This window comes from Eurytemora carolleeae, unplaced genomic scaffold (assembly GCF_000591075.1).
Source record: "Eurytemora carolleeae unplaced genomic scaffold, Eaff_2.0 scaffold484, whole genome shotgun sequence".
In the NCBI taxonomy this organism is placed as follows: Eukaryota; Metazoa; Arthropoda; class Copepoda; order Calanoida; family Temoridae; genus Eurytemora; species Eurytemora carolleeae.
In genome coordinates, this window is record NW_019396528.1 from 55,868 (window position 1) to 75,289 (window position 19,422).

A 19,422-nucleotide genomic window follows, 5' to 3' on the forward strand; every position below is an offset into this window, starting at 1 on the left:
CCCCCCCCCCCCCCGATCCAGTTGGCAGCGCAGTATCTCCGTGAATCAATTATAGATTGTTTATGGTTTTATTAATGATCATTTTAGTAGTTTACATAATCATTATGGCCGCATAATTTGTTTAAAGCCTAATCACCCGGAAATATAAAAATTAAAAGTGAGAATTTCATAATTTATAATATTCGCTTGAATAGACTTTAACATCCACAATTTATGTTTTTTTAAATGATTCATTCCTGGAAACTAAAACTAATTATTAAAGGGACTGTAAACGTATTTTCCCTGATCCTCCATTTATAGAGTGGCATACCACGAGCCAGATTCACAGTGGTACCCTTAGAAGCTTGGTACAATCACAGATTAATGAAAGATCCATGCTTTTAATTTTAATTTTAAATTCTGATTTTCTTTACAAAAGTGACTTGCGAATTTCTATTTCAAAGTACGATTGCGCAAATTGTTAGAAGTTAGAATTAAACACTTTTCAATCTAAAAAGATTAAATATTTCACATTATTCTTAAGGGTTTACTTAAATTCATATAGACAGGCCCTGCAGAACACCGTCAATTTCGAGCCGATTTCGCCGTCATAAATACAAAATTAATGAAAAAAACTTAAAAATAGATTGTTCTATTGAAATTTCTGAAATTATTATCTATCTATCTATCAAATCGTAAATATTTGACAACATTTATGAGATAGGAAAAGGGAATCTATTTTATGTTCTTTCAGTTAAAATTGTTTAAAATTATAAACCATAGATCATTATGTTTTTTTGCAAATCAAATTCATGGAAACATCAAATGGGAATAAAAGTAATATCTGAATAGTTTATCATTAAAATATATAATTGAAATTATTATATGGTTTTGTATATGCAATTTATAAATTTTTACGGGACCATTCAAATTAAGAATTATTACTTTTGATTTCATTACAGTGTGATTTCATTACAACCCCTTTTTTAATGATATAAATGTTGATACATGCGAGCATGTATGATGTACCTAATGTTATTGTATACAAATTTCAAATAGTATTGAATGTGCTTTGTGCATTGTAAGTAAAAAGTTGTACAATATCTTTAAGGTTATCTTTTTATTTATTTAACAACAATATAATTTAAAGCTTTGTATGATATAATTCATTAACTTTGATAATTACGGTTTTCTCCTACGGAATCAATAGAGGAAAATGATATAATTAAACTCTGTTAAAGCTATAAAACTACTTTTACGATATCGTCCAAAGGTTTGGAAACGTTCTGAATCCAGCGCACTCCTCTACAATAGAGATATCACTTTAAACCCCTGTCTCTGTAAAGGCACTAAAAGTCTAATTTAAAGTGACCCTCCATGCAAAGATTGCATTGCCCTATTTACAATGGTACCATTGAAAGCTTTTTCTGATCATGCCTGAATTATATATATATATATATATATAGTGTTTCTTGGATATATCCTCATTTAGGTCTACAGGGTGTTTCTTGGATATATCCTCAGTCAGGTCTGCAGGGTGTTTCTTGAATATATCCTCATTTAGGTCTAAGGGGCGTTTGTAGGATATATCCTCACTCTGTTCTACAAGAAAGATGGGATAGAAAGATAAATAGATAGAGAGATAAATTGATAGATAGATAGATAGATAGATAGATAGATAGATAGATAAATAGATAGATATACAGATAGATAGATAGATAGATAGATAGATAGATAGATAGATAGATAGATCGATAGATAGATAGATAGATATAGATGGATAGATAGATAGATAGATAGATAGATAGATAGATATAGATAGATAGATAGATAGATAGATAGATAGATAGATAGATAGATAGATAGATAGATAGATAGATAGATAGATAGATAGAAGGATGAAATAAAAATGATTAATAACCTGAGATTATTAGAAAATTACTATTTTAACCCAGAACCAATTAAGTGACCTCTGATTTAACCTGTAAATATCCAACAATCGGCTCTACTGCGGATTAAGCCATCTATAGAATACTAGGCTTTCAGAGCGCTACGTGCACCTACTTTTAGAGGGATTGTGTACGTAATGTCAAGTGATCCTACATTAATTTATAGGAATCTCTTATAGACAAAGCTTTGTCTGATCAAGTATGAATTAGAGTTTGTTTTGAAAACTGACAAAGCGTCGTATCTACCACATTATTGACCAGATTAAGGTGTCAAGGTACCGTTGTGAATAGGAATTTCTATCTTTGCATGGAGGGCCTCTTAAACTAATCATTAAATGGCTCAAGCGAATTGAATAAAACTTTAACTTTTTATGTATATCCTCCCCCCTTTTCGGCCAATGCACTTCAGGTTCTATTGCAATTACATGGGGGGGGGGGGGCATCCTATCCTATTAACGATCATTTGCAAAGATATCAAGATAAAATTAGTTTTTGGTCAATTTATCTAACGATTTAGATTAAATACATGATTACAACATATAAATAATATTTTATCAAAATATTATAATGATTGGATGCATTATGAGTTAACTCAATAAATTAGAACAAAGTTTTATTATTTATTTAAGTTTTAGAAAAATGTTAAAGGTAAAGCACGTGGATTTAAAGGTTCTGTCAATATTCCAGAAACCTGTGACTTTCAATCTCAATTTCACCTATTAAACATAACTTTTTTGCTTTTTTCTTATATAATTTTTTGCTGACATATACTTTTTGAATGAAAAGTATTAAACAAACAAATCCGTAGGTTTATACATTGTTTAATTATAGACCGAAACGCATATGACTTTAAATAGAAGAAACCGAACGCCTCTCACTCTGGTTAGTCCGGGGTGAAAGGGTGTCAAGTGGGGAGAGAATCCTGTCAGCGAGAAAAGAATCATTAATGCAGGGATTATATAGAAACCATCAATCGACAAAATAAGGGTGCCATGTTGTGAATCGGACATGTCACTCTACATACAAAATTATTATTTGTAAATCCGCAAATGAATACAGGAAAAATCGCAAAGTTTTTATTGTTTTACCGTGGGATAGAAAATATATCAACATCAAAAGACTAACGTCATTAATAAAACGTTGAGCGCGAATCGCCCTGTAAACTTATACATGTACTATGTACTTTAACGAACAAACATACTGACTCACAATGAAATGTATGAATGTTAAAATGACCAGCAAATAATCAAATTTGACATTTTAAATTCTGTTTAATTCTTGGGAAACTTATTGTTCTGTTTGCATTGCATGTTCTCTATTTGATTCATAATCTGCAACTATTTGATATTTATCCTTGGTCAAATTCTAGCCTTTTAAAATGATTTTTTTATGTTTAAATTTTTTTACAGAGAAAGTTTTATAATCTTTATAAATGCATGTGTTTAAGAGAAAATGTATTTCTAACCCAACAAATAACTTTAAAAAAGCCCTTATTTTCTAAAAGTATGTCTATCTTTTTTGGACTTTGTCTTCCACATTTTTGGACTTTTTCTTTATCTCTTGGACTTTGTTCACATCTTTCGTACTTTGCCTTCCACTTTAGAACCTCATTTTTCTTTTTTGTTCTTTTCTCCTTTTTTTTCTTTGTCTCCCTCTTTCGTAATTTGTCTCCCTCTTTTGTACTTTGTCTCCCTCTTTTGTACTATGTCTTCCTCTTTTATACTGTGTCTCCCTCTTTTGTACCTTGTCTCCCTCTTTTGTACCTTGTCTCCCTCTTTTGTACCTTGTCTCCCTCTTTTGTACCTTGTCTCCCTCTTTTGTACTTTGTCTCCCTCTTTTGTAATTTGTCTCCCTCTTTTGTAATTTGTCTCCCTCTTTTGTACTTTGTCTCCCTCTTTTGTACCTTGTCTCCCTCTTTTGTACCTTGTCTCCCTCTTTTGTAATTTGTCTCCCTCTTTTGTATTTTGTCTCCCTCTTTTGTAATTTGTCTCCCTCTTTTGTAATTTGTCTTCCTCTTTTATACTGTGTCTCCCTCTTTTGTTCTTTGTCTCCCTCTTTTGTAATTTGTCTCCCTCTTTTATACTTTGTCTCCCTCTTTAATGTACCTTGTCTCCCTCTTTTGTAATTTGTCTCCCTCTTTTGTAATTTGTCTCCCTCTTTTATACTTTGTCTCCCTCTTTAATGTACCTTGTCTCCCTCTTTTGTACTATGTCTCCCTCTTTAATGTACTTTGTCTCCCTCTTTTGTAATTTGTCTCCCTCTTTTGTAATTTGTCTTCCTCTTTAATGTACTTTGTCTCCCTCTTTTGTACTTTGTCTTCCTCTTTTTTACTTTGTCTTCCTATTTTGTGCTTTGTCTCCCTCTTTTGTACTTTGTCTCCCACTTTTGTAATTTGTCATCCTATTTTGAGCTTTGGCTTTCTTTGTAGTACTTTGTCTTCCGCTTTTGTACTTTGTATTTATCTTTTGTACCTTGTCTCCCTCTTTTTTCTTCACTTTCCTCTTTTGTACTTTGTCTTCCTCCTTTGTTTTTTGTCTTGCTCATTTGTACATAGTCTTTCACTTTTGGACTTTGTCCTATTTTTTTACTTTTTCTTTATTTTGAACTTTGTCTTCCTAATTTTCGACTTTTTGTCTCTTCTTAGATCTTTGACTCTCTCTTTTTGACTTTCCGTTCCTCCTTTTGACTTTGTGTACATGTGTTGGACTTTGTTTTCCTCTTTAGGACGTTATCACCTTTTTTGGACTTCTTCCATAGGGGTTTGTATTACTTTTTTAAAGGTGAGTATGAGGGAAAAAGGAAAGGGGGTATGGAATGAAACCTGAGAATCTCAGGCGTTGAACGATGCATATAAGACATTTATCTGATGTTTCTGTCTCTAGAAATTGATATAAAACTGTGCCAAAAGTATGCGAAAATTCATATTTATACAATTTTGTATAAAATCAGTAGGTTTTAACAGATCATATTCAGCAAATATGCAACCAATCGGGAAAAGATGTAATCCCAAAGGAGCCTTAGAATCTCAGGTTTGCTCCTGTTATAATTTTTCAATTTTCATTTTTCTTTTTTAATAGATATAATTGATAATATTATTACATAAAGTCTGTATAGTCCGTATTACGTCACCAGAACTTCCGCCAAAGGCAGTACAGTATACTGGTAACGTGATTTCCGTCTGTATCACGTGACAATGATACTGCACTGCTATTGGCTGAAAATGTGGTGACGTAATACCGACTATACGGACTATATGAAATAGAATTATCAATTATATCTATTAAAAATGCAAAATGCAAATAAAAAATTATAATAGGAGCAAACCTGAGATTCTCAGGATTTAATCGTTTTCAGTTTAGTTGCGTATTTGCTGAATATGATCTATTTAAACCTACTACTTTTATACAAAATTCTATATACACGAATTTTCGTATAATTTGGACACAGTTTTATATCTATTTCTCGAGACAGGAACATCAGATAGATATCTTATATGTATCGTTCAACGCCTGAGATTCTCAGGTTTCATCCTATATCCCCTTTCCTTTATTCTTTACAGTCCCTTTAAACAGAAATCATTCCAAAGCTATTTTTGGATGCTTCTTATTTAGTAAAGAAAAAGTGGTGACACATTATAAAACTCTGATCAATGAAAAAATAAATAATTTTCAAAAAGTGCACAACGAAGTTGTATTGTATACAGTTTTTAGCAAAACAGAAGCTTGTGGAGCCCCTGCAGATCAGGGGCTCCACAAGCTGTTAATTTATTGTCATAATTTGAAATCAAAACTATGATGTTCACTCTCTAACCAAAGGAACTAATTACAAGCAACAAAATCAATATTTCAATCTTTTAAATGTACCTAATGTCGTACGCTTTTGATTTTTCAAATCAGCAAATAGATTACTTGATAATATATTTGCAAACTATGAATTTTGCTTGATCAAATCAGCAAATTTTGACAAATCAATCCAAAATAAGCCAACAGGTCTTAAAGAGTAGAAAATTATGGTTTATGGCGATTAATCATTTCCTTTTTATATGTCTCTTAAAGACTTTACATGTTCTCGTTGATTTTTAACAAAGTGGCATGAATTGGAACTCATTAATGAAGAAACTGATTTCTCGTCACTAACCCTTACTTACTTATCCCAAAATCTTTGCAACCTGATGGTGTTAATTTTTGATATTTTAATTTTGACTAATTGTTCTATCAGAATTCTATGGATTGAAACATCAAAGGGATCCACGACGTCAGAATGCAACAGTTATTTTAGAAATTTTGACTCGGTCCAAGATTCAAGTGGAGGGGGGCTTAGCTCCTTCACACTCCTAGCTGTTTTATATAGGTTTTGAAAGGGGGGGGGGNGGTTTGAAATATTAAATTTGAAAATCAATTAAGGTTTAAGCCTCAATGCTTTCATCAAACAACACATTTTAGTTTTTGAATATTAAAGATTTTATAAATCAAATCCTCATGTTTTTTATCAAACCATATTTTAAGAAAATTATAAATTTTATATTTTATTATCTAACCATAATAATATTGTCAGAAAAGTATCACTAAAAATCAGAACTACTATTATTGATTATGATCACAATCTAGGAATGTTAAAGAAAAATAAATTTTCAAAATTATAAATTTTGAGGTAGCATCTCATCTGCAATTCTGGAATGTTTGGTTGACGACCCTAAAAATCTGCGAGAAAAGATGCTCAAAACGTTCCGGTTTCCTCAAATACGTATCTCGAGGATTTCTCCCAACATTTATATTTTGCGCATTTTTCAAATAGATAAAATAATAATAAATAAGAATGAATATGATTAGCAAGTGAATACTGGTTTAGGATCTGAGATTCAAGACTATAATATTTACAATAATAATTATGAAAAAAATATTTTTCTGGGATACAATAATGTTTTCAAAGATGAAAATGTAGGTTGACAATGACAATGAACTAATTAAGTTTTATAACAAATAATACTCACACTAAATGTTAGGTGTGCGCTACAATAGGGGTAACTCTGTATACACACTGTATAGGTTAAATGTTTTATCAAGTATTGATAGATAGATAGATCACTGGTTTTTGACAAGATAAGTTTTGACTTCTATCGCGAAGGTTTAAAATGGATCAACTGGGTTTTGGCCTTATCTGTTTATATAGCTTTTATAATTTCAACTAAAGGGTTGCTTCTATGTGCTCTCTATGGGTATTTGTGTTCATTTTCTAGCTTTGATTTATTTGACTTGTGGTGTTGGTGGTTGCTGTTGGGTTGGTGGGGCTCCTGCCCCCGCCCAACTGCTGTAAACCTCTCTGCACTGACCGACAACACACTCGCTGCTGCAGTACGTACTCTCGGTTCCATCAGCTGCTTTATTGACTGGTCTACCGCAGCCGGGTCGGCCGCATACTCCAGGTTGACCCAGCTGGTTGTGATTCCTGTCCTGTGATACTGGATGATATCCGTCAAATTGTCCTGTAGGACCGGTATACTCAGAATACTTGTCCTGGTATCCTTGTCCTGCTACTGAGGACATATGGGCCGGGTGTCCTGGATGTCCCGGATGTCCTGGGATGGCGGGGTGTCCTGGGATTTGATGGGATGATACGGGGATGGAATGAGGAGAGTGTCCCTGGGATGAAGCCGGAAGAGAGAGGCAGGGCGGAGAACTTCCGGAGCAATCGTTTCCGGGTCCGACCTAGAGTAGACAGTGTAACTACAGGTGGGNCCCCCCCCCACACACCGTCATATCCTACACTTCAATAGTAAAAGGAGAAAGTAGATAAAAGAGAAAGCTATAATTCATAAAAACAGGAAAGAATACAAGGACGCAGGAAACGAAAATTGTAATAGATAAATAAATAGGTAAAAATCAATTATACACTTTAAAACAAAATAATAAAATATAGAATTCATTTTTATAATCTTTTAAAACAATATATGTTTTGTTGTTATCAATCGAAAGTTATCGTTATTTTTAAAAAGACTTGACTTTTTGAAAACATAGACGTGGATAAATTTGAAATATAATCCATCTGAGTTACGCACTGCGAATAAAAGGGCTCAACAAGGGGGAGATGATGAGAATCAGTGGGAAGGGGTGGGGGGTAAGAGCATGAAGGATTGAAGAGTGAAGAAAGATAATAAAGATGTCAGTCTGTTTATGCAAATGTGTTCATACCAACCTTAGGACTCCACCCAAAACTATTTATTTGAAAATTATTATAATTATTCTGTTCTTTATTACCCGGCCCTAAATTACCCCCATATATAATATATATTCTCGTAGAGCAATTGCCTAAAATTGTGTGAAAAGCTTAGGCAAGAGTATTTAGCAAAATTGGTTTAAATTCCTTAATTGTTTCGTAGATTTTACAGACTGATTAATAAAAGTTGTAAGAATTAGTAAGAAACCAATATGGCGGGAAAATAAAAATGGCAGAGAAAAAAATAATATAAAAAATGTATTACCTGATTATTGAACTCGTTACTAGGATGGAACCCCTGTCCTCCAGGTGATACTTGATTAATTGATTGACTGGGGGCGCTGGGAGGATGGGGCGGGATATTTTGTCCCACTCCCATGTGAGGATATCCGTATCCAGGGAACCCAAACATATCCTCGGCCTGTCCCTTGGATACCAACGATGCTCTATAAGAGGCCAACTGCCTTAAATATTCCTTCTTGGCCATTTCAGTTCTCTTTTTATATAAGGCCTTGCTTTCACTATCCAGAGAGTCCCAGAGCGATGCAACCATTTTAGAGACGTCGCCAAAAGTGAGATTTGGGTTTCTACCCTTAATAGAGGCTTGGGAGTCTCTAAAAAAGAGTGCATAGGCTGAGACAGGTTTTTGGGGCTCATTAGGATCCCTCTTCTTCTTCCGGCGTGATGCTTTGGGTTTTTTGGGTTGAACAGGAGAAGGTCTAAAGGTCTCTTCAGGACATCTTTTCAACTCAAGTTGTGTCATATCTTCTCCTGGAATATCCTGAAAAAAAAAGTTTTAAATCTGGTTTTTTAAACACTGGAAAGTGTGCATTTAAAAATATAAATGTGTTAATATTATGTAAAAATTTTATTTTTACAGATATGAAAATGAAAAGAAGATAAAAATTCGTGGATTTTCTCACCTGAGAATGTGGACTAGGTGTACTGTTTGACCCTGTAGGGGAGCGTGCCGGGGGGTGGTATCCTCCTCCTCCCATGGGACTATCTGATCTGTACCCCATGCTGTACATATCCTCTCTGCTGTACTGATGTGTGTACGGGTACTGCTGGTACTGCTGTTGCTGACCGTACCCCTGCTGAGAAATAAAAAGAATAAAATAAGCTCTTTAAACAAACAAATATGGCGGAAAATCCTACCAACCTTCATCTCAGAGTCTGAAATTTAAAAGAGTATTGCTGAACGAAACGTCTGAGTTTCCTTTTTGGGGTCTTAACATTTTGTAGATTTTGATTTAAAAGATTCAACAAAAATTAAGAATATGAAGAAAATAAATAAAATGATATTTTATAACAAAAATATTGATATCCACAAAACTGCCTAACCCCATTTATGAAACCCTAATTTCAAAACTGGTTTTCATGACGATACCCTGTCTTAAGTTTTGAGCTCAGAAGTTACAATGTCGGAAGTCTCAAGTTTTTAATTTTTGTCATCCTTTTTCAATTCATAATTAAGAGAAAGTTGCAGAGGTGCAAGAAATTAAATTATCAGATGGATATAAGATACAAAGATTTAAAAAATGGCGACAATTTTAAGTCTTGACGGCATCCCTTTCAATTAAGGTTCATCCAAAAACACGCTGTTACATAATTTTCTGTGTCTCTCTCTAGCTATCTACATATCTATCTTTCAGGCAAAATTGGCTTCATTCACGGTGTTTAATTAAAAATTTGAATTCTGAACCCAGTAACCCCTGGACGCTGGACAGTTGAGAAGTAAAAATTAAAAGTTGGGATTTTTACATATTTCAAGTTTATCCTAATTTTATCACAATGTAGTTTTAAGGAGTATTTAAGGGATTCAAGAAACTCTCCATCTATAGTTGTGGCTTGATCGATTCACAATGGTACATATAGAAGCTTTTTCTGATCGAAAATGCTTGAGAAGTCCATCGTTTTCTTTTTAAAATTTGATTATTTTCGACTCAGAAACAAAGGAGAAAATGTTTAGAATTGATCACAGTTCAAACTAGACAAATAACGAATCTTCCAAATTATTGATGAAACAAGGTTTCAAGGGTATGTGAATCGGACATTCTGTTTTCTAAATGGTAGATCACTTGTAATAACGTCTACAGTTTCTTTAGAGTTCTAGTTTTTACCTGATAATAATTTATTTGATTATAATCTCCTCCACACCATTGATTGTAGTAATGTTGATCTTGATACTGCATCTGATCTGATATATGATGCTGGTCCACCTAGACATATATATATTGTATCCTTGGTATCCCTGGTATCCCTGGTATCCCTGGTATCCCTGGTATCCCTGGTATCCCTGGTATCCCTGGTATCCCTGGTATCCCTGGTATCCCTGGTATCCCTGGTATCCCTGGTATCCCTGGTATCCCTGGTATCCCTGGTATCCCTGGTATCCCTGGTATCCCTGGTATCCCTGGTATCCCTGGTATCCCTGGTATCCCGGGTATCCCTAGTATCCCTGGTATCCCTGGTATCTCTGGTATCCCTGGTATCCCTGGTATCCCTGGTATCCCTGGTATATCTACCTGTTGATGATGGTACATTATTCCTCCTGTCTCTAAACCACCAGGACTCTCAATCTTCATTTCACCGGGCAAACTTGTCATAGACATCTAATAGATATATTTATTATTAAGATGTATTTTAATAATTCATTTTGCATCTTTATATGGGAGGATTTTTATCATTATTATTTTAACTATTATATCATTTCTTAATATTAACATTTATATTGAACTCAACTTGTTATTCTACGTAATTGTGATTGGAATTGTTTGAAAACTAAATAATTTGAATTTTATGATAATTTTAACAACCATTCTTCTAAATTCTTAAACTCTGAAAATATTTTGAATTGTATATTTTGACCTCATGACCTTTGGGCCTAATGCACCAGGGTCAAAAGTTGAAGTATTTTGAGGAATGAAGGAGAGGATGGGGGGGGGGTAGGTTTGTAATGATATTTTGTTTTGATATATGTAGGTTGAGTTATTGATGAACGTAAGAAGCTGATGTTTTCATGTAAATTTTATGATAATATTTCCTAGCGTCTCTTGTTCTACCATCTTCAAGTATGTATATATTTATATAATATATATATATATATATATTTATATATATATAGTAAGAACCGGAAAAGGTGAAATAAATATCGTCTTTGCTCTTCATTTCACTTAAGAAATGTTTCAAACGATTTTGTAATGTCGTGTTTTCTCAATTTGACCTGAAATGTTTTCAGAAAGGAGATTCTGAGATTTTACCACAAAATCTGATTCTCTAAAGTCTAAACGCTTTATCTTTGCAACCCAATGTCATAACCCTTCGAAAATTCAAACTATAAACCAAGTTTAAAATATCAGGTTGCAAAGAATTAGGGTATTGGAAAATTTAAGTTTGTGACAAAGAAGCAATTGTTTTATCTAGCGGTTTTAGAGAAATTAAAAACTTCAAAAGTTACATCGAAATTCCGGAAATAAAGAACGAAGGGAGACGACAATCATATCACAGAATTTGACCCCTCTATAGAATATACATACTACGTAGGTTGTCGTGAACATGAAATATTTCGTTTTGTAGAATTCTTGCTTAAATAAAAACTCAAATAATGTATTTAACTTTATCTAACCCTGCATTCTTTGTGGGTATTTAAAATCTAGAATTTCTACTAAAATTCTCAAAAATATTTCAAAAATCTTGAAAAAACAGCATCTGGCTGAACGCGGAACTAAATAGTGCTAAGTTTGTCCGTATTAGATTTATAGGTAAGAGTAATTGGAGCAAATAAAAAGTCTATAGCAGAAGATAAAAAATGCATGAAAGTGTGCCCAAAAGTAAAGGCTAATTTCAAATTAAGAGTTTTAAAAACCTCTTAATCAGCATTGACGGAACGCCATAATATTAAAATAAGCAGGAAAAAATTATTATGTTAAGCCTAACATTGATTTTTAGGTTTTTTAGTTTAAATATTATCCAAAAAAAATGTCAAAATATTACGGACAGGAAACTGTCTTAAATATCGATTTTTTTATCATAAAACCTTTAGGGAAAATATACCATGTTTTGTCCAAATACATTATGATCAGAAATAGACTCGTGATACCATCAAAAGCATGAACTGCTTTTAAACTATTTTTCAATGAAAGATGTTAAAATAATGGTAAAAAATGTAGATTTATAAAACTATTCTTGTCAAATTTTCTTGGAAACGACAATCGTTACATTTTATATTTGTTATCACTGTATGAGAATTTTTAATAATTTAATTAATTTAATTAATTTAATAATTCTAATAATTTTTAAAAAACTAAGTAATTGGATAAACAAGAAAAATGTTTTCAATTACCTGTGAATTTTCTGATTCTTCAAAGGACTGATTGATACCGGGGGTCATCTCTTTTCCTAACTCTGTATTTCCATCCCTATACGTAGACTGTGTAATCATTTTCTCAACTATGCAACAGTCAAATCATTAATTTTCTCAACTCTGTCAAACAAGAGATTGAAAATTGAAATATTAATCAGAAATTCTGGAATTCTGCCGGCCCAACGTAAATTGGTTTTCTTTCGCTCATAAAAGTTTTGAAAACATCAAAGTTTTGCTTTTGATGGAGAGAGAGTTCTAACAAATCCCAATACAGTTCTCCCTTTCAGAGATTTTACATGATTTCACAAACGTTTAGCCAGACATTCACATTTGTGAATAAGTCTATTTCACTTTTACACAGTTCTGCGGACGTGGTGGAAAATTTCGAAAATATTCCCAAAACAGTTTTGCGGATTTTGTTGAAACTTCTCTGAAATAATTTGGTGGATTTCGCTGGTTTCACTGATCAGATGGGATCAGTGTTGAATACTTGAATTCTTCTAACTCAATAAATTGTTTTTGAAATATTTTTTAAAGATGTCTGGAACTGTTGGGTTGGATTGGTTTAGCGCCAAGGGCAGAACTCTACTCTGAAAAAAAACAATTAGTTTAAATTATTGTATTTTTTGTTCGATTTCATTGAATTCTTAATGTTTTATTTTCAACGTATTTTTGACAAATGCCATAAGCAATTCACAGAAGCTTTTAAACCTTAATTTAATCTCTACACTATTTCCCTAACTCTAGTTTTCTAATCCTTATATCTTTACAGCCTGATGGTGTAAGCCTTTGACATTTCAAACGTTAACTGATTCAAAGTTTGAAATATATAAGGTCTATAATACTGGGTTGCAAAGATATGAGGAATAGAAATTTTAGAGTTTTATGGAAATGTTCGACTCTTTTTGACATTTTTTGGCTGTTTTCGGTCCTTTTCTTAAAATGTAAAATAAAATAAAAAAAATGCTCAGATAAATTCTTATACTTCGTTGTGAATCGTTGATAGCTCTCTGCATTTTGAAGATAACTTAAAATTCCTAAACAGTCCCTTTAGGTGTCTACCCACGGTTAAATAAACACTCTAAACTGATATTATTTCCAATAAACAAACAAAATATCAAACAGTATTGGGGAATAAATATTGGGCTTTCTTTCCTACATATATTTTTATTTTTATTTTTATTTTTGTTGAGCAACAACTTAGTTTCTGTTCAACGTACATTTCTAGTGAAGAATAATATTATGAGGTAAAATTTTTTACATTTTAAATCTGTTTAATAGCGGTCAGCCAGTTAGTTCTCTTCCAACATGATGGTTAAATTTAAGCCAGTCCTTTCTTTAAATCATTTCTCAACAACTTCTATGTTGAATCAATAGCCCCGGAATAATACCCTTAACTTGAATGTGGATTAGAGTTCAATCGATTTGGCGCTATCCCAACCAAAGTATTTATCATCTGTTAAATAAGAAAAACTAGGTTTACTATGGCGCGTCACACCCCTAGCTTTCCTATTTACAATTTTGAAGCATCCAATTCCAGAATAATGAGAAGTAACAACTAAAATAGTTCATACACGTTACTAACTTTGAAAAAAATGTTCATCAATAAGTATGTCGTTAAAAGAAACTTAATTTTTCAAAACAAAGCTAGCTGTGCAACCTATAGAACAAGAAGATTTTACGTAAATATTTCTTTTTCGCGTAAATTTCTATCTAAAAGTATAGCTAAGGTAAGTTGGATTTCAGACATTTTTGTCATTATATCATATTTCAAAAGTAAGTAATCGTATAGAGTTAGTTACCTTGTCAACCGACTGATGTAATCAAATATCACAGTTTTAACTTTAACGTGATGTATGTAGTTACGGTTTGCCAGAAAGTGTTCAACTGAACCAAGAATTGTCCGATTTCCGCGCCAACCATTCCGAGCCGGGCCGGTACATCTTCATCTCAGCAGGAATAGCCCAAGCTGGGAAGTATTTAGCCGGTCCTTGCCATAATATTTCGCGCATTTTACGACGGAATCTTTACAACGGTTTTCAAGGATTTCAAGTCGAGGTTTAGTGGTTTTATTTTTAACACATCTTACACTTTTAAGTTTTATTTCACACTTTTCAGTAAAAAAGGGCGTCTGTTGGAATCGAAAGAATACAGTTGAAAAATTAATCAATTGAAGGAAATCAATTACTCTGAGTTTGATTTATCTAACAATATAAAGGAGAGGATCGATTATCTGTCCACTATATTGTAGCACAGAATGTTCTCGATAATTTATAGAGTTAGAAAGGAATACTTTCATAAAATATTAGAAGAAATATATTTATCTTTATCATGAAAAACATTAAAATACTTTTCAATACAAAAATATTATACTTATCGCAAATAACATGTTTGCTTAATTTTTCACTATATCTATCTAATTATCTATCTATCTATCTATCTATCTATCTATCTATCTATCTATCTATCTATCTATCTATCTATCTATCTATCTATCTACTATCTATCTATCTATCTATCTATCTATCTATCTATCTATCTATCTATATATCTATCTATCTATCTATCTATCTATCTATCTATATATCTATCTATCTATCTATCTATCTATCTATCTATCTATCTATCTATCTATCTATCTATCTACCTATCTATCTATCTATCTATCTATCTGTCTACCTATCTATCTACCTATCTATCTATCTATTTATCTATCTATCTATATCTCCTCCTGGTCTACTTGTGTCTATATCAGTATCTAAAGATCTCTTGTAGCTCTCCGTTAAACTGACACAATATGGTTTGTAGATTACTATCTTCAGTTTTAAATACTAGGTAGGGTGTCCCAATAGTAAAATTCTCTCTTCAGTTTTAAATACTAGGCAGGGTATCCCAATAGTAGATTACTCTCTTCAGTTTTAAATACTCAGGGGGTGTCCCCAATACTTAGTAAATTAATAACTATCTTCAGCTTTAAATACATGACAGGGTGCCCCAATAGTAGATGTTTATCTAAAGTTTTAAATACTAGACACAGTGTCCCAATAGTAGTTGTTTATCAACAGTTTTAAAAACTAGACACGGTGTCCCAATAGTAGTTGTTTATCTACAGTTATAAATAATAGACACGGCGTCCCAATATTTGATGTTTATCTACAGATTTAAATACTAGACACGGTGTCCCAATAGTATATGTTTACCTACAGTCTTAAATACTAGGTACGGTGTCCCAATAGTAGATGTTTACCTACAGTTTTAAATACTAGACACGGTGTCCCAACAGTATATGTTTATCTACAGATTTAAATACTAGACACGGTGTCCCAATAGTAGATTTATGTTCTCAGTTTTTGACAAATGTGGAATAAATACTATTTGTCCTATATGGAATACAGGAAATACTATATTGTCTTTAGAATACTAAGAATACTATGTGTCCGTGCAGAATAACTGGAATTCCATTATCTGCAAAATACAAGGAATACAATGTTCTTGGAATACTATATGATCGGTGGAATACAAGGAATACTGCTGTGGAATACAAGGAATACTATGTGTTCTGTAGATAATAGGAATACTGCTGTGGAATACAAGGAATACTATGTGTTCTGTAGATAAAAGGAATACTGCTATGGAATACAAGGAATACTCTGTGTTCTGTAGATAAAAAGAATACTGCTGTGGAATACAAGGAATACTGCTGTGGAATGCAAGGAATACTGGTATAGAAAACAATGAATTAGTATCTTCTATTCTAGGTTTAAAAATTATTACTTTAGAATACAAGGAATAGTATATTCTTCATACTAGGAATACTGCTGTGAAATACGTATTTTGTGGAATAAATGAAATACTCTAAATTGTGGAATTCCTCAGATTGATTTCATGAAGAAAAGAATTTTTCATAAAAAAACACTTTCATGTTGCCAACGCCGTGAAAGTAGTGCGGCGCGGCCCAACAGCTGAAAATGGCGCGCACTGCCGAGGTAATGTTTGGGGCTAATTATCAGTCAGGGTGACAGAAATTAGTTTGTTATTTAATGAAGTCACGCACCACAGGCCGGGGCCATTTTTCTCTTTAAACTTGATTTAAATTGACTTTAAACTTCATTTATTTAACTCTGGTTTTCATGCTTTGTTGTAATTGTAACAGGACAAAACGCAAGAAATATTTTAATTGAAAACAGTTACACTTTGATGATTAAGACAATGAATTCATACACAGATTAATTAATGTCTAATTTTGTATCCACAAACAAATGTATATATGTAATTAAATAAGCAAAAAAAGTCGGCACTTAGACAACAAGATATATTTTAAGATATAATTTAAGAAATAGACAACTAGATTTATCGATAATAACTAGACAACTAAATAAACATAAAATAGACAACTATAATCATAAAATATACAGTAGACTAGACCACTAGACAGATACCTAAACAGATACCGAGACAGGTACCTAGACAGATAACTTGACAGATAATTAGACAGATAACTGAACGGATAACTAGAAAGATAACCAGACAGATAACGAGACAGATATATTATGACAATTACTAGAAATATACTAGACAGATAACTAGACAGATAACTAGACATATAACTAGACATATAACTAGACAGATATCTAAACAGATACCGAGACAGGTAACTAAACAAATACCTAGACAGGTACCTAGACAGATAACTAGACAGATAATTAGACAGATAACTAGACAGATACCTAAACAAATACCTAGACAGGTACCTAGACAGTTCTCTAAACAAATACAAAGACACATAACTAGACAGATATCTAGACAGATAACTAGACAGATAATTTGACAAATATTTAGACAGATATTTAGATAGATAACTAGAAAGATAACTAGACAGAAAACTAGACAGCTATATAGACAGATAACTAGACAGATAACTAAACAGATACCTTTACAAATAACTAAACAGATTCTTAGACAGATAACTAGACTGATAACTAGACAGATAACTAGACAAATAACTAGACAGATAACTAGACAGACTTTAGACTGTAGGTAAAGGTCAACAATTTACAGTATCCTCACGAAAAGACTGTTTTATGTAAATTTACATAAAATTCAAGTGTAATGGTTTGCAAAACAATAAATTTTTCTCCAGCCGAATTTATTTCCATTTTATAATGGGTAATAAAAACACTTTACAGGATGATAAACTTGTCTTGGAAACGTATAAATAAAGACTTACATTCAACGTTTTAACAAAATCAGAATTTTAGAATAGTTTCTGTTTCACTTTAAACATTATATTCAATAAGAGCTGGGAAATTTTGAAGGAATGGATTAGTTTTACCGCGTTTCTAGTGAGTTTAGCTTAGGAAACTTTTGCTTTAACTTATTTAAATTGAGAATATTCAAAAACCTAGTTTTCCAAAAGGAGATGTATATTGCAACTTTTAAACTTTGTATATTTAAAATTACGTTTTTTTATTATGACACTTCTAGGAGAGGGTTATTTTTTTAATAACCCTCACATCTGTTACGTTCATGTATCTTGTTGCATGATATTTTTCTATTTGCGTCTTTAACTACTAGCTGTTCATATTGAACATTCGGTTGAACTCATAATAACGTGGAATACGAAGACGACTGTTTAACTACTAAATTATTAAACTGTATAACGAAAAACATTAAACATAGCAATTGTTTAAAGTAGCGGGCTCATTTCACTTATTAATTGATTTTTAACCCTTTCTTAACAAAGTGGAAAATTATTTGTAATAACATCAAAAAGATTGCTTAGAGGGAATGAAAGCGTAATTTCAAGTGATCCTCCAGGCAAAGATGACATATCAGATTAACAACAGTACCTTTGACACCATTATCTAATCAAAAATGTAGAAATAAAAAAAATTTGATATCTAATGCAAACTTTATCAGACTTTTATGAATTCGGCATTGTTTTCTTTGCATAGATTGTTATTTAAAATTACGCTTACATTTCATTTAAATGTCGTCTTCATACAGTGATAACCAGAAAACTTCAAAATAGGAAGACGACTTTAAAGAAGTACTAAGTGTATATGATGGTGTTACAAAAATAGTTTTACTTGACACTTATTAAGTAAAATGGGTCTTTTTACACTGAACACTTTCTGTGTACCATGCTTATTGGACTCTTTAAAGTCATAACTTAAGCCTAAAGGTCATCTTTCTATTCCAGAGTTTTCTGGTTATCACTGTATTCCAGTATTTTATTCTATTTAAACCCTACTGTAGTAACCTAGTACATTGTTGTAACTATATACTTACATAACTATCCATCTTTCTTCAATCAATCTATGTGAATGGTATTAGCTAAATAACTAATGGAAAGACATGTCAAATAAAACTAATTACGCAACATTACGGATATTTATTATAATCCCAATATAACGAGGTATATGCTTTATAAATCTAAATATATACACCTAAAAATAAAGTGCATTTAAAAAAAAATCTTGAAATGATTATATAAAAAAGCCTAAAAAAGGACGGGTGGATTTTTGGTAATGTCAATTTGGTAATGACAATTTGGTAATGATAATTTGGTAATGCAAATTTGGTAAGGTGACAATTTGGTAACGACAATTTGGTAATGACAATTTGGTAAGCTCACAAAAGTGACAATTTGGTAATGACAATTTGGTAAGCTCACAAAAGTGACAATTTGGTAATGACAAATTGGTAACTGCAAAAAAATGACAATTTGGTAACGTCATAAAAGTGACAATTTGGTAATGACAATTTGGTAAGCTCACAAAAGTGACAATTTGGTAATGACAAATTGGTAACTACAAAGAAGTGACAATTTGGTAATGACAAATTGGTAACGTCATAAAAGTGACAATTTGGTAATGACAATTTGGTAAGCTCACAAAAGTGACAATTTGGTAA

At 32.2% G+C, this 19,422-nt stretch overlaps 1 protein-coding gene across 2 annotated transcripts; it reads right to left on the reverse strand.

Moving 5' to 3' along the window:
• Positions 1-6,438: 6,438 nt before the first annotated feature.
• LOC111704914 (TOX high mobility group box family member 2) lies at positions 6,439-14,492 on the reverse strand. Of its 2 annotated transcripts, none has more exons than XM_023477303.1 (7): positions 14,310-14,492; positions 12,487-13,092; positions 10,670-10,756; positions 10,265-10,363; positions 9,065-9,238; positions 8,407-8,922; positions 6,439-7,633 (listed from the first exon to the last, which is right to left on the reverse strand). In XM_023477303.1, the coding sequence occupies exons 2-7, from the start codon at positions 12,583-12,585 to the stop codon at positions 7,172-7,174; spliced, it is 1,437 nt and encodes a 478-aa protein (XP_023333071.1). In that variant the 5' UTR covers positions 12,586-13,092; positions 14,310-14,492; the 3' UTR covers positions 6,439-7,171. The 2 variants fall into 2 exon arrangements, with proteins under 2 accessions (XP_023333071.1, XP_023333070.1); XM_023477302.1 differs by having other exon boundaries at positions 12,487-13,097.
• Positions 14,493-19,422: the final 4,930 nt, after the last annotated feature.